The 16,655-nt window shown below is 43.7% G+C and overlaps 1 protein-coding gene across 6 annotated transcripts; it reads left to right on the forward strand.

The window, feature by feature from the left end:
* Nucleotides 1-107: 107 nt before the first annotated feature.
* On the forward strand, nucleotides 108-12,111 carry LOC126517205 (sin3 histone deacetylase corepressor complex component SDS3). 6 transcript variants are annotated; one of them, XM_055064417.2, is made up of 10 exons: nucleotides 108-402; nucleotides 846-915; nucleotides 3,591-3,738; nucleotides 4,759-4,933; nucleotides 7,642-7,761; nucleotides 9,138-9,199; nucleotides 9,925-9,958; nucleotides 10,045-10,129; nucleotides 10,187-10,271; nucleotides 11,913-12,111. In XM_055064417.2, the coding sequence occupies exons 1-10, from the start codon at nucleotides 273-275 to the stop codon at nucleotides 12,009-12,011; spliced, it is 1,008 nt and encodes a 335-aa protein (XP_054920392.1). In that variant the 5' UTR covers nucleotides 108-272; the 3' UTR covers nucleotides 12,012-12,111. The 6 variants fall into 6 exon arrangements, with proteins under 6 accessions (XP_054920392.1, XP_050023010.1, XP_050023009.1 ...); XM_050167053.3 differs by having other exon boundaries at nucleotides 7,666-7,761; XM_050167052.3 differs by having other exon boundaries at nucleotides 4,759-4,915.
* The last annotated feature ends 4,544 nt before the right edge of the window (nucleotides 12,112-16,655 follow it).

Consider the following 16,655-nt stretch of genomic DNA (forward strand, 5'->3'; position numbering starts at 1 on the left):
AGTTGCGTTTTTGGTGAAAATAATTTTACAATACATGCAAAATGCGAAGCGAACATTGATTACGTCACAATACATTTTGTGTGCCGCAGTTTGTCTCAGCCAATGGGAACATTTGTTGTCGTTCAGTGGTCGAGCTCGGATCTTCGGACACGGACAGTGCCTCGGGCGAGTTAGCTTGCTTTCTTTTCGTCTTCACCTGCATTTTCGTTCTCTTGTGCGACGGGTTGTTTCTGCCCGCGCAAAAACTACAAACCCGGAGGGATCTCGTTGTAATGTACCTGCAGGACTTGGCAAACTTCGCATCCATGCATAAAGAAAGCGGCAACGACGTCGATTGCAACGATGACAACAGCGTCGACTGCGACGACTTTCTGGATCACGACGATAGGGATTCGGATGAAGGTGGGAAAACAGTGACCGTCATGTGCATCTATTTTTCTTCTCATATCAGAACTGTCCGCCCCGCGACTTCAGGGCCGAGCGTAAAGGACCAACACGAAAGTGCTAGCTTGGCCAAGCGACGCGTAACTTCAAAATGCATTCCAAACGTGGCCGCATTCCAAGCTGGCAGAAGGCCCGGCTGCAAGCAGCTAGATGTGCAGCGCAGTCCCATCTATCGTCAGCCCGTCCGTCTGTCGAGCGATTTGATGTAAACATTGATCTAATTTCTACTGGTGGAACCTCAGACTCTGAGCCGAGAACGCAGTGCGCTCATCGGCGTGCAGTTTAAAACTGTAATGTTCTGGCGCACACATATGCGCGTGTGCCTGTGGCAGGCAGCGCTGCCGCACGCAGTTATTCCGTCTGAATTGTTTGTTTTTTTTCTTCTCTTTCATCTATCACAGACACTGAAGATGCAAGCGAGACGGACATGGTCAAGCAGCGCGAAGAGGAATGTACCGAGATCAAAGAACAGTGAGTCCGTGTGCACGCCATTTAGCCACAGCGTAACGTGTATTAAGGTTGTACGCTGCTAATGTTTATTCTGAAGCGCGTTCCTACGATAGCGGGAACGCGTTTCATAGCGTTGAATCGTTGCCGGCTCACGCCGCGCGTGGCGCAGCAGTAGCTGCTGGTCGTAAATTCGGAAATCTTGCGACGTCAGCCAATGTTTCACCATGGTTTCACGCAGTGAAGAGCCGTTTCCGTAGACGAAAATGAATTTTGAAAGGGAAAATTGGCATCTACCCGATTTGTAGCACTAAGCTACAAAGGAAACCCTTCCCGGTTTCTCAGAAAGAAACCCTCGTCGCTGTTGAAGAAAAATTCGTCCTGGTCTAGTTATTTTTATGATTTTCTTCCACCCCTTTTAAGTTCTGTACTCTGCAGGCGTACCGCAAATCTTTTCACAGTTTCTTCTGTTTCTTTTTTTTTTTTTGAAATTGAAGCTAGCAAGTGTTGCAGTTAATGTAAATTACCGTTTGTATACCCCAGAGAATTTTCTTCATGTTTGTGGGAAGGCCATAAATATTTTATTTTAGATTACCCGCACAGTAGGTATCCCTTGGTTGGCGTGCTTTATCAACAGTTCTTCCTTCAACTTGATTTCTAGGTGTATATGTATTTATAGAGTGCACAGTTTCTTTGTTTTTTTTTTCCTGTTTATTTTTGCATTTGAGTCATGCAAGGCCATGTTGATGTAAAAGATACTGGTGCACTATTTAATTTTCATCATGAAAACCTGCTTTGTGTTTATTGTGCGCTAAGCATTCTGCGTGTGTACTCTTTATTGCTGTACTGTTCTCCAATGTCATAGGTTGCCAGGGAATATTCGTGCAAACAGTCAGGAAAACTAACTATCAGGGAAATTAAAATGCCAGTGTAGTACAGACGCCTGTTTGGAAGTTGGCGAAAACTCTACCACATGCGTCTCGCCTCGCGTATGACATAATTTCATGTCAAAAGTTTGTCACCAAACACCAGACCTGCCATTGACAACACTAATGTGACGTCATAACACAGAGCAGAATATGTGTAGCGATAAGGCTAGGTATGATGATGTTAATCACAAAAAAAAAAAAAAACTTGCACAATGGTTATGGGTGTGTTAACACAAATGTTTTAAACGTCAGCTGTGGTGTGGGCTAGGCGTTTTCACTCCTGATCTTGAGCTCACAGTATCTCTTGGGAGTCTAAAAGTTCTGCTTCTTCCATAGAAAATGCCCACACCGCCACCGACTCGCAAAGAGAAAGGTGAGGCATGATCGTGCTGTGACAAAGCTTCCATGATACTGCATGCACGATTGGTGGGTTCCACCAACTGTGCTGATGATGATGTGGTTATTCCCTTTGAATACGGCAGCTATAAAGTCTGCAGCCAAGCCAAGTGATTGAAGAAAAAATAAAAATGAAATCATTGCACATAAAAGAGAAAAGGTTAGCGGAAGACACTGCATGAAAGGGAAGACCAGTGCTTGGAGTCACTGCGTCATTCACTCGCTCTTGCAGTCCATGTCTTTACCGCTGTATCGCCTGCCACCAAAACTGGAGCCAGGCAATACAACAGCAGTGTTCAACGCACCTGATGCACCCACAAAGCCCAGTATCCAAGCAAATGTAGTGCCATCTGTCGGCGCTGGGAAAAGGCCTGTCAGCACTCAAGTATTAGATGTTTCGCAGGTCCTGCACTCCGCAGCTTCTGCTGTGGGTGTAGGATCAAAGCAGTGGTGGTAGACCAGCATGCGTAAGGCTCGCACCCGTTCCTTAAAGAGCAGTGCGCTGCCTTTTATGTTGTCATACAGCTGCTGTTCTTTGTCTGTATCGCTTCTTTGGGCACCGTAGAGCTGGAGGGTGGATTTCTTCTTGACAGCTGCCCTGCACCGCGTTGCTGCCGCCTCCAGCACATGTTCCTGTAAGGGCCGTGGTTTGCTGCCTCCAAGGACTTCCTGCTGCAGGTTCACAAAGAGGTCGAATTTGTGGCGCAGCCAATGCACATGTGCACACCAACGTGTTTGGATACCTTTAAACTATAGGTAGCGAAACAGTCAGCATACCTGCGTGGAGTTATCCACGCGGAGGGCAACACTATCTGGTGGTGTTGCAGGGAACTGAGCTTTGACGGTGCAAGTCCATTAAGCCCCGACCTTTGCTTCCTTCTGAGTGATCAGATCGATATGGGTAACAATGCCACGGTAACATCCGCTACATACTGATCTGGTAATAGTGCTAATGGTTAAAGGGGCCATGACAGGACGCTGCGAAGGGCATGAAACTGGGGAACGAGCTAAGAAAAGCTACTGCTTTAAAGTAAACAGAAGAGCTGTGCTCACTTGTGGCAGCTGAAGCTGTTCCAGAAACGGAGTGAGCCAATTTATTATGACATCATGCCGCATCGACAACACAGATATCGTAACTGAAGCTAGTTCATATAAAGAAGTATATAATTGTAATTTATTTAGGGTGCTCTGACATTTGCCAGTATAATTTCTTAGGTTTAGAGGGATTAGACCTTGTTTAAAGAGAGGGAACAAATGACACAAATGATGAGTCACAAATGTCATGTCAGTATACTTCCTTTAATACAATGTCCAGTTCCTGCAGTTTGAAAACTGAACAGACATTTGACATGGTATGGCTTGATTTTCTTTCAGAATGTACAGGGACAAGCTCGCCACTCTGAAGAAGCAGTTGGCACAGCTCAAGGACGACACCCACCCCGAGTACGTCAAGCGGTTGCGCAAGATTGAGCAACTCTACCAAGAGCGGCTTTTCATGAACGAGGTCTTCCAATGTCACGAGGTGTGTTACTGTCTCCTAAGGTTGCCAGATAAATTTAAAGGTAGCCTTATTTCCCCTTTCTCACTTCCCTCCTCCTCCATTTCTTCTACTACATGGAGCGCTGCTGGTGCCCCCAAGGTTCCAAACCTCTTAACAAAACTTGTAGAGCTAGTTGGTTCATTACTTAAAAACCAAAGTTACAGTGCTAAGCAGACAAGGTGAGACACAAACAACATATACAGGTGACATATATGGCGCCCATATGTGTTGTTTGTTGTCTCATCTCTTCCTTGTCTGCTTAGCGCCATAACTTTTGCTCTTAACATGTGCAAAGACAACTAGCTTTTCATTTGAGTTGTACTAAATTTATTATTAATAATCGCTTAGAAACTGCATTCTGTGCCGTAAACCATTATTCATGCATATGTTGGCGTAAACCATGCTACGTGAAAAACCTTTGCAACCTTTTGGGGGCGCTGGTGATCAGTGTGGGCACGTGTAAATGCTTCATTATCGCACTAGGCCAATCACGCATGGGCAGTGGTGAAAGCACAGCAGGATGAGGAGGACGGCAGCTAGATGAAAGAATGGCGTTACCTTGAAACTTGTTTATCTAGGGACCTTAGATCTACTACTACTGCGCCTTGTTTCAAGCACCAGCATTTCAGAGCACTTATGCATGTTCGTCCTCTAATGCGCTGAGTACCGGCGACAGCGCACTGTAAATTGTGAGGACGCACCAGACAAGAACGATGGCCAAGCGGCTCATGAGTACCACAACGTCCCATTGCAACTTTTCTCAACTTTGGGACTTCTTTCAGAAGCAACCAGTGTTAATTTTTACCAGTGCAAACCAGTGATTGGTGTGCACACATTCTCAAACCAGCTGGAGAGTTTACACAAAGCCCTGCACAGCCAAAACGCCCGGTGTTGAAGGATACCACCCTGCACACTTTGTATCTTGTTATTGTCAGATTCGCTGTTTCCATCTCTTCATAGCTCTTCTTTTTTTTCTCCCATCCTCCAAACCCTCCATTGTAGATTGAGCGTGTGGAGCGAGAATACATCCATGAGAAAAAAGCAGCTGTCCGGGAGTTTGAAGAGAAGAAGATAGACCTCCGTGAATCGCTCATAATGGAACTGGAAGAGAAACGACGTATGGTGGAATCGGAGAGGAGCACCATTGAGCTCACCGGAGGTAGGCTTGCACCTTGCGGTCAGTGTCCTTGTCACGTAGACAATCTCAATGTCATGTAGACTGTGCCATTGTCATGCAGCCAGAGAGTAATGCAGCCACTTTGGCATGACTTGAAAGACTGTTGCGGAGCATGTTGCACTAAAAAGCCACACCATTGCTGTTAGCATGTAGGCTAATGCCATTCTCATGTGATTGGCTTCTCAGCCTGTGTGCATGCCATAGTTGTTCATTGCCACAGCATGGCGTTCTCATGCACATTTGAGTGAAACATGATTTTTAATAGAGATGCTCATTATTGCACGCAGAAATAACAGATACTAAAGCATTAGCATGCATATAACACAGTCAGAGTTGGGTAAAGCATCCCCAAGAGCTATAGAAAAATAAGGTTTGTTATTGCTGTGTAGTTTCCTACTCACATTAATTCAAGCTTGTAAGGACCACAGGTTTAGTTTGGCCTATCTGAAATTAACTAAGGCTCAGTCTGAAACAAATGTGTGTTATTGCACACACAGATCAATACTCAGGATCATGTTCGAGCAGATATAAGGCCACAGCTGGTGCAGAAACATGTATACAAATGAATTAGTCGCTTTGCAGTGTCCGGGTCATCAGAACTACCGTATTTTCTCGCATAATGATCACACTTTTTTTTTTGTCAAGAAAATTGACGCAGATTCAGGGGTGCGGTCATTACGCAGGTTAAATATGCCACGAAAAGAAATATTTTCTTTTTTTCATCCCACATTTACTGCGGGATGACAACGGGTCAACAAGCAGGAGGCTGCCGCTGTCAACATCTGTCAGTGCGGGACATGAAAACAAAAATGCCAGCCAGTGGAGCAAGCCGAACGCGCCGAACGTGATTATTTTTCTTCTCGTGAGTACATTAAGTGCATTGAAACAGTTTCTTTCATGTCAGTAATGAATAATATCGTTAATATCTGCAAGTTTGCGACAATAATTATAATGTAGCCATGTCCACTCTGAGGGGACAGAAACAGAGATGGGTGTGCTTAGCTGCCAGTGACATAGAAACACATGGCGGGCATGCTGCAGAAACTGCGGCATTTGTCTTCACTGTTATCCTAATATGGCACATTTCCGCTAAGGGTGGGCGAATGTCTTAGCTGCGTTACAAGCATCGGCATATAAATAGAGCACACTTCTAACGTATCAGTGGAAACGTGGCCACTATCGTTGCTGCTCACGATTTGTTGCGTGTCCACGAGTGTAGACGAGAAGGATGGAAAGCGCCCTTTATGTTGTCCTTGTTGACAAAAACCATTATGAAGCCTACAAATAATAAAGCCGAGGCAAGTTTGATTGTAGTTTTTTTTTTTTCATGTAAGTGCGGAAAGGGATGAAAGGAATGAAATGGGGCATCTGCTTAGTATGTTGGGTGTGTGCAGACCGCTTGGTATGTCTTAAGAGTCGTTCGCGTAGCATTTGACAGATGGTAAGCATGATCATCATTAGCTAGACTTGGCACACGACATATCACTGCAACAAGTTCAGGGTGCGATCATTACACGAGAAAGGAAAAAAATCGAATTTTGACGACAAAATTCAGGGGTGCGATCATTACACGAGTGCGATCATTATGTGAGTAAATACGGTAATTTGCAGTGGCAGCTAGCAACACACACAGCAGCATCAGTGTGAAACATAGGCAGTTTCTGACTGTGAATGGCCCATGAATTTTGTTTTGTCAGACATTTCTCACCATTTAATTTTAAATTTAATGAGGTGGCTTCAGAATACTACATTGGAAACACTGAAAACTATTTTTTTATTATCCAAATAATTTCGCTTTCTGAGTAATCATTATTGTAATCTATTCATACAAATTTGTCTGGCTACGAATGCAGGTGAATCCTCCGCTGTTCAAAAAAATTATGTATATATTCTAGTATTGGTTTACCTTTAATAGGAATAGAAGAGAAATCTGATGACCACAAACTTTTAGCTTGTCAGGCACTTGTTGGCACAGCCTGTCACTTCATTAAGATGAGCGACAAACTTGTGCTTATTTCACTGCAGTGAAATGACATTGCATGCTTCAATACATTGCTGAGGGGAAGGAGAACAGGTAAAGGCCATCAGCATGAGACCTGCAATGACTGTTATCAAAATCTAAACGATGAGAGATGTTGGTCTGTTGAGCCATGTTTTGTCATAACAAGTTAATCTTTGTCGAGGCCATTACAAGCTGGCATCATTTGATCATGACCATACGTTGTTGCCCTTTCTAGCTTTTTGCAGGGAAATTTCTGGAAGAAAAAATGCCAATTTATTTGACTGATTAACAGTGTTACTTGAGTTGATGTATGAAGCAACAGCAGCTGAATGCGTAATACCTGCCAAAAAGATGTATGAGTGGGGTTACTGTACGTGCCTACACACAATAATCTCTGTGCGTTCAACTCTATACAACTCTATTTATGCATGCCCTTTTAATTGGCGGAAGCTGTGTTTCTAGTTAAAAAAGTTGTTAGTTCAGTGCTGGTAGGGGGGGGGGGGGGGGAGGCTGTCTGGCATGTTGACCTTATTGGCTTGTGCTTGTTCAAGAAATATGCTGTTCGTGTTACCATTTCTTGAAGTGCATGTTCTCAATTTTGTAGTGCATGTGTGTTGGTTTGGTTTCTTTTGAATTTCGAGTTTTTTTTGTTTGCTTGCTCGCTTGCCTTTTCTTTGCCAGCTGCACTGAAGTTGTCTCGTTTAAGGTTCCAGCTTGCCGTGGTGTGCAGATTCCATGGAGGTGAAGTCTGTGACAACGAGAAAACTACGCAGAAGACCAAATGATCCTCTTCCCATGCCCGAAAAGAGGCGAAAGACTTCACCTAATATCTTTTCGATGCTTGTGTTCTGTTCACATTATCCATGCAACTGTGCCAGACATATTCTACAGCATTTCTGAAGCAGCATGAAGAAGCCATTCTGGGATTTACAGTGGTGATGATGACAATGACTGGTATAATGTAAGTCGCCATGTGATCTACTTTTATGACAACCATGGCATTTGAGCTGCAGGTTGTCATAGCAGCACACTTACCACTACAATATTGTATTGCAGTAGCCTACATCGCAAACACTATGTCTTTGCATGTTAAATAATAAAGTTAGTAGCTGTTCTAGCTACCAGCTGTAATATTTGTTACAAAAAAAGAAAGCTTAATTGTAAAATAGAATGAAGAGGAAAGAGAGGATAAAGCATAGGAATGGTGCAGCATTTGAACAGCGCCTGTCATGGCACTAAGTGAAGCAGAGGAAAGAACAACAATCAGAAGTGGTGGTTATGTAGAGTTGCACCAGCTATTGCTATCACCATTTCACACTGTAGATGGAATACACTTGCAGCGTTTACAGCATACCTATTTAGGGGAGTTTTGCAGTCATGTTGGTGTGGTGAATGCCAACGTGCTTAGTATCAAACAGCCAGCAATGCACCCTGTGTCGGAATCCAGAAATTGTGCCTTAAAACATAGTTATGAATGACTACAAAATAAATATTGCTTTTCGTATAGTACCTCATTCGAATAGACAATTTCTCCATGCATTTATTTTTAGGCAGTACTAATCTCATTTTTGTTTCTTACATCATGGAGGTCAGCTAGGAGATTGTGTGGTTACGGCAGTGAAAGTTGATGGCGCCAACCTGCAATGCAGCCTGCGTAGAAGCCCTGAAGTGACTGTATGACCAGGGTATCGGCGAGAACACGCAGGCGACGTTGGTAATGAATCATCACTAAGAACATCCAGCAAGCAAACCCCTAGTACTTCCAACCAATGGTTTGAGAACTCGCTTGTACAGTTTCAGCGTCTTTGATGTATCAGTTGCTCAGGTTTAACTTGAAGGAAGCAGTGCTAAAAAAACAGGGCTGTGACAAGAGAAGACAAACACATTGCCGTATAGGTCAGATTGACGTACATCTCCGTGGGATTTTTTTTTGTGCAGAAACATTGAGTGAGTAAATAAATTCTTCAGAAATCTACGCTGGACTAGGACTTCCTTTTTTTTCAACTGCGAGGGGCTTTGTTTCTAAGAAAAAAAGTTTCCTTTGTAATTTCGTGGAAGCTTAGGTGGACAGCAACTTTCATGAGTGTTTGCCGTAAAGAGATTCAGTTTTATCAATGTGTTATGGCCAGACACATCCTTGTAGATCATTGTGTGCTAGCTTGAGTGCATTTGCAATGCGCTATTGTGCCTTGACGCCAGCACCCCAGCTAAACTTCCTCTTGGACGATGGTGAAATACTTGACGACCTGAAGATGCTGAACAAGGTATGTGAAATGCCTTTCCGCACTGCCCCCTGTGCTTTTCTTGGCTAGCAAAAACATTTTTTTGTTATAAAGTGGGAGGGGCATTTCAATATCGTCAAAGCTACGGTGCATTCAGTTCCCTGCTGCCACTAAGATGGCACCATTGCTGCCTCCAGATACATATGTAGCCCATGCATGCATGTTTGATAGTTTCCCGACAAGTTTCTGTCATAAAAAGAACCTTTAACTTCTGAAAATGTCTCAGAGACTTCCTTATTGTGATGTGTCTTTCCGTGCATTCATCGTTGCCGCTCTTAGACTGAGTGTACAAAGTTTCAATGTAGTACCATTTGTAACTCCTAAGGCACTATCCTTGGGCGATCACATTGAGAGAGTACTGTCACTTTCTCGAGATGTCGGGTGATTCAGCACTGCACTGTGAGCATATTATTGATAGCATTCCTGGCACTGTGTCTGGCTTGCTATCGTTACACAGCGCCAGGAGTGCTGTTGACCGTATACATTGACCCATCCACTACCGAGTTGTGTGAAATCTCGCAAAAGTGATTGTAGCACTAAAGCTTGATTGCATGATTGCCTGTACGCTTCCTTTTTATTCGTAAGCTAGGTTGCTGGAATGTAACGTTTTGTAAGTTTCTACCTTTCTTGCAAAATGGTTTGGCAAATAAAAAAATTCTTGGGATCAACTTGTCCACAAATTGCTTCTTTTGGTGCTTTTTTTTCAGGGGAAGACTCCGTCCCTTAACAAGAGATTAGACTGTGAGTTGTGGAATCGAGCAGTTTTTCAGCTGTGCAGTCTTTCAGGACTGTCGTGTCTGAACTTGCTTTGCTGCCTGTTTGTGCAGTTGAAGAATACGGAAATGTGGATCATGGCTCGCATGCAATTGAGGCCCGGATAGAGGATGGCAAGCTGTTCTACGAGCGAAAATGGTAATCATTCGAAGCACAATCAGCAACTTGAAGCTACAGTGCTGTCTATTGTTTTAGTTATCAAAGAGGCCAGTCCGTCTGCGTGGATTCGAAAGACATGGGCCGTTTCTTCGGCGTCATCTCAGCGGTGGGCACATCAGAAGTAAGATGTTGTGCATACTCACTTTTCAGCCTGTCTTATTTGCTTGTCCTGTTTTGTACAGTGTGCTACAGCTGAGAATCACTTTGATTTGCAATTCAGGACTGCCTGGTATTGTCCTAGATGTTCCATATGTTAACACTCACTGAAAGTAGTGCGTCCAGCAGTCCTGGGGAGCACAGGATGACAAATTGAAAAGACTTTAGGTTGTACCATCCTTTCTTTTAAAGCGATGCCTCTAAAAGCTATCACTTTTAAAGAATGGCCTGTATCCACTATGGGTACTGGCCATTCTTAGACGGCAACAAGAAATTTGCTATGCATCTCTCACCATACTGCTGTGATGTGGCACTTTTCGTGTCGTGCTTTGCGATTGAACATGTTTTAATGCTGACTGAGGGTACTGCTTCTCAGCAAGGTTGACCTTGGTTTCTGAGGGGCACATTCATCACCAAAATCTGCAGCGGGTCTATTGTCAAAATGTGCAAGCTATTGCTTACACAGACATCAAACCAAGATTTGTTCTACCAGGACTTTTTCTTAATCAGAAGTTTTATTAACTCAAAGTGCAAAAACTTCTAAATGTTGTCTGAGACAGCATTATTTTATGCATCTTATGTCTTTTGCTGATGTATAACTGTAAATTTCTGCTTACTGCTAATGTTTGTTTTGTACTAGTTACCGATGGGCAGGCCCTAGTCGTGTGAATAACACCGTTTGCTTGCCTTTCTGTGGTTCTTTTTTGTAAACCAACTGAAACAGTAAGTTATTATTGTTATGTTTTGTAAGTTGAGCGAGTAATGACATAAATGTCTAAACTTGCCTGCCTAACTTTGCAAACACCTGCATTCATAACACTGATGCATAACCAGTAGTAACAGTGAACAAACTAGTAGTACCCATTATTCATACGCAGTGAAGTGCTGTATAGCTATTGAAGCCCGTTGGAAAACAAATTGTCCCTTGATTTACTAAGCTTTGTAGTGCTAGTTTCTTGAGCTCTGCTTTCTTCCCTGCGCACCAACTTTTGCTTATGTTACTATGTGTATTGCGTCACTATACTGTCTGTGTACGCATCTGTCCCTGCTGCGAGCTTATTTGTAGGAGAGTGCATATACTAATGTCACTATTTCTAGTGGCTGGTTAAGCACCACAGTGCAGTAAAACATTAATATAGTTGTTGAATTAATCTAAAATGTTTCTGGCCAATATCAACGTATAAAGAATGTGTGCTTATAATGGAAATTGGATATAACAAAGGTATTTTCCTGGTGGATACAACTTCACTATAAAGAGGTTCGACCAAATTATCATTAATTGGTAAATACAGCATGCAAATCAAGGCAGCAGCACAAATTTCAAACAGCATAAACAGAAAGCTGCTCCCATACAGCATTCAAGGAGTGCACTTCTTCCTTGTATAAACCTGTGTTCTAGACACACAAGACAAAGGGTGTATTGCATTGCTTATTAACAGTTTATGTAAGCTGTGTTTTTCTGCACTGTATTGGCTGCGTGGCTTAGCTTGCTCCAAGCCAAACTGTTTTTATAGTGATACATTTACGTTACTTCAAGTATTTTGCTAGCACTAACACTTGCTGTGACACATAACTGAATGCGCACTGCTTCATTTCTCCTGTGCAGTTGTGGGTTAAGAAAACCAGCGACAGCGGCAAAGTCAAGATCCATCTGTCTCAGCTTCTGAAAGGGAAGGTCATCTTGCGGAGGAAGTCTGCGTGCTGACATCACATTTAGGCCCACGCAGAACTTCATGTACATAGCACATACCTTTACCAAGTCCAATAATATTAAAACTCCAGTGTACATTACCATTTTATGTAAACACTGTGTGGCTGTCATTACTTCTTTTCAGAGAGCAACCTTGATGTCAGCTTCTGCACATTTCCTTGCAACACAGGCTTCTGACACATACGTACAGTATATTTGCTGACGTCGAAAACAAATTTAACGCTCACTAATGCAGTCAGCTGCTGCACCATTGAAAACTTGAGCAACTTCAATGCCTACATTATATTACCATACAGGACCTGGCTGCCAAGGGTTGCATGGCCACCACCAACATGACATTAACGACTTGTCTTGTTAAGTGAAGGTCTGAACTGTAGAAAACAAACGGAATCGGAGCATGCTAAATATTTTACTACAGTATCGACTCCTACGAATTAGTTTCACTTTTGGGACTCTGGAGGTGTAGGCATCATGATACTTTGGCTAGTTTCATTAGTGTGGTCGCTTAGCTGCCATACACAAGCGCAGTCAGAATAAATACGCACAGCTCTTAATACAATAGCTTTCTTCAGCGCTTCTCCATACTTTGCAATTTGTATGTTTCTGGCGATATGTACAACATTGAGGGTGACATCGACAATTCCCTAGGAATGACATATATAAACAATTAAAATTTTCAGTGGTTGGTTTCGAACCAGGTCCCTGCAGAACAGAAGCCCAGTGCTTTAACCATTTAACCAGTAGGAAACAATTTTAGCTTCCATTGTCGGCGACCTTCAAATGACCTTGAGCCAAAAGCCAGAGCCGTTATCTGGGCATTCAAATGAGAACATCCGGGCAACCAGTCAAAACTTAAGAATATGCGTTCCCTGGCCCCCAGCCACTTGTACAGGACCGCGTTACATATGCTAGTTACTGCTCAAACAAGTTAAAAAATTATTACTTCCGAGTTCTTCCTAATGTTTGTTCACAATTAAATATCACTCAAGCTGTAACTTTTAGTACTCTGAAGGTTTATTTGTCATTTATAATAGGGTGGGTGTTCAAAAGGTAGATACAGGGTACCATGTCTTGTACACGTGCCTGCACGTAAAGGTTGGGCGGTTCCTGAAATGACTGTCTCGTGCCACATGAGGTAAGAGTACGAGGTAATACAAGAAAGAGTGCGCACGAGCTAAATACGAGACGCTCGCGGCAATGGAAACGGAAAATAATTCATATTTACTATTAGTGAAATATGAATGGTACAGATCAATAATTCAACAGAAAGCAAGAAGTTCATATGTTTCCACTCAGGACCATGATCAATCCCCCCTCGTGCCGAAATTTGAAGGAACATTATGAAGACGACGCAGATGAAGACGACGCCCAGCGTAGGACGAGAGCCTAAGATCCGGTCGAGAATGGCGCGCATAACGGCGCGCTTCCACGCTAGTGACGTTGTCTTCATTAACAGTAATGTTAACATACGTCCCATTCTTCCAGCCCAGCTAAGCAGTACGACGCCAGAGCAAGAGAGATGGGCGACAGAACAGAGCTCCCCCAGTCCGGCAAAGAGGTCCAAGATGTGTCTTGACATCGTCGTGGAGAGGGGTTCTGCACTGATTACTCAAACAAGTCAACGGACAGAGTTCACCGCCAACCCAAGCCACAGCTTCCTCTACGTAAACACCACTAAGGACAGCTCCACACAGACTGAGCTCACGTTCGGCGAGCCTCCCACAACCACGGTGGGTGCACAAAACATCAAGTACGCCCTCAAGATTGGAGGGATGCTTTTCCGTGAGAGGCTTGGAGATCTCATTGGCGCAAAGGCCATCCCCAATTCCGCTGTGATAGCCCTGCTGAACTATGCAGACCAAATAACTGCCTCTCTTGCCAATGCAGCCATGTCTGAAAGGACCGAAACTGCTCTGAACAATGTCACTCGTGACTTCTTCTGCTCGCTACACGACGCGGCCATTGGTTACCTTTCTAAGTGCAGGGCGCTGACCATCCTAGACCGCACTTCACGGGACCTTCTCGTCGAAGAGGTCAAAAATGCAGTGCAATTTGCCGCGACCATGATCGCGCGCCTCTTTTGATTAATTGAAGGTACCGAGAGGCAACAAATTCGACTATCGCAGGCTCAACAGCCGACTCCAGCGGCTCCCAAAATTACATAGGCTACGAGCGCCTGCGTTCTGGTCTTGGGAAGCTCATCTGGCCATCTACGAGAGCATGTGCTCTGCAGCGGACTTCACAGGTGTTTCTGACTTCACAACTGCAACCCAGTGGTGCTTCATTCCGGGGCGAGATGACACTGTGCGCGTGGATAGTGAGCGACCGCACAACAAACCTTTGACTTTGGTGCCAGCGCCATTTTCATTTGCCCAAAACAAGGGTGTCTTTCTGAGAGTTAGCCGTAGATAAAGGCAGCAGCTTTTGAACTGCTGAGCTATCGTCGGGCCTCAGAATGCTAACAACAAAAAATTTGCCTTTTTATTTTGTACTGGTATGTGCCTTCATGAATAAATGCGTGCGTCCGCCTTCGTACATATTTTACAGCAAAGCTGTGTATGGCTAAGTTTCCATTTTTTTCTGCATGCGTAGAAGAGGTCCGCGTAGACCAAGAAATCGATATTGCAATGCTGCCGGCTCGGGAGTCGACGCGCCGATTGCACACCACTCCAATGTAGCCGCCTGGACGTCTAGCGTTTTCCTCCTTGCGGTATTCGGTGTACCGAGGGGCATCGTGCATTGGTAACCCGCTCGTCGTCGGTGGTCTCCTTCTGCCGCTGCCGTGCCCATTCTCATTTCTGTTCGCGAAGGTGCTCTTCACGGGCACACGTACTGCTGTGCCCGTGAAGCTAAGTCCCAAGTGTGTGCCTCTTTACTGTGACGTCAACATCGCTTAGCAACGTTATCAGCAGTCGCGTTGGCTGTGCTATGGGTAGGACGCGTATGCGCATGTATATTAAATCAGCATCGTCATCACTATACACAGCTTCGCTGGTCATGCACCTTACAGAGTGAAATGGTGCTGAATTTTTTAACTAATTAATGCTGGCATTCTCAGTGCAGGATAATGTGTAAAATAGGACAACAAAGGAAATGTGCTTTAGCAAATTTTATTTTTCGTACAGTGCACTTCATTGTGCTAACTCTTACTGCTTCTACCACCACCTTGATGTGTATTGCAAGGTGACAGTGCTCCACACAGCTCGATATTGCAATATCGAGCTGCGTGGAGCACTGGACGTGCTTTCTCTACCATCTTATTTTGAGGCAATATTTTTTGTATGATATCTGCGTAAACTGAAACCTTTCCACTGATGCCAGTCAGCACTATTTGTGCGTGTGTATCCTTTTTTTTTTTACAATGTGTTTTCATTTTGACACACACTGTAGATATGTAGGTGTCTGTCTTGTACAGTATTTGCCCCCTCTTGATAAGGCTCTGCAATCACGAAGGCAGTAGTGATTGTCTCATCCATCTGGTGTGATAGTGTTCCCAAAGTGTCATGCTCGTTTATAGGACATGACTAATAATCATTTAGTCATTTATATAATCATATATCATATCAATCATAATCATATAATCATTTATAATCATAATCATTTAGCCAGGTGTGCTGCCACTTAAAAGGCGACAGGGCAACCGTTATCGCAGCACAAGCGATAACAGTTGCTGGCGTAAATCACACAGCCAACCCCTGCGTCGCTGCTCCCTTGCCTTTTAAGCGGCAGCACACCCTGGTAAATGCTACGCTCATTTATATGCGGAATGTTTGGGAGCACTGCAATCACCATGCTCAAGCGAGCATATCATACTTTTTGTATTTCGTGGGCAACTGCACTAGGCGGAAAAGAACTAACACTTAATAGCTAGAAATTAGAAACTGTTTAATTGGATGTTTTGCTAACTGCTTCACAGCTTTCTAATTGGAACTTTTTGCACAACCTCATTGCTTCAGTAGTTGGTCAGTTAATCTTGGCTAATTATGCAATTAAGAAGAATACAAAAAATAGTGTGACTTACTCCATACAAAAGTCAGCAACTTGCATTTGGTCACGTCGTCTTGGAGCGCATCGGCATATTTTTAAACTCTGGCTAAAGTTAGCTGGGAAACCCTGCATATGACTTCTACATTTACCTTAATTTTACCCCCTAAAACTTTTCTCACGATGAGTGGTAAAATATGGTGAGTGGTAAATGTGGATGAGTGGTAAATTTCATGGTAAAATACAAAATTTTTGCACTTATTCACAGAAACGTTTGGCAGTAGTATGAGGACTAAACAATACTGCAGTCTAGATTCTGCCGGTACCGTTTGCTTATTGAACTGCTTCTCAAAATTAAGCAGTCTTTCATGGGTAATCTTAAGCGGCAGATTAACTTGATGTAAAGCTAATTGAGGCTTCAAGTTGTTTGCCGCTCACAGAAAAGCATGGACCAATATTTATTCCCCTTTCGAGTGCTACACGCTCTACTCAGTTCTGAAATTTTCAGGTGCTTGTTGCTTGGGGAACTGATGTCGGGGATCTGCTGGGCGAAACCGACACAGATGCTCGGAGCAACCTTTTGGCCGGAATGTGCCTTTTAGACTCGAGAAGCTAAAGCTTCATTCGTTAGTGGTATGGGACACACTGAAGATA

The sequence above is a fragment of the Dermacentor andersoni genome, chromosome 3 (assembly GCF_023375885.2).
Source record: "Dermacentor andersoni chromosome 3, qqDerAnde1_hic_scaffold, whole genome shotgun sequence".
Lineage (NCBI taxonomy): Eukaryota > Metazoa > Arthropoda > Arachnida > Ixodida > Ixodidae > Dermacentor > Dermacentor andersoni.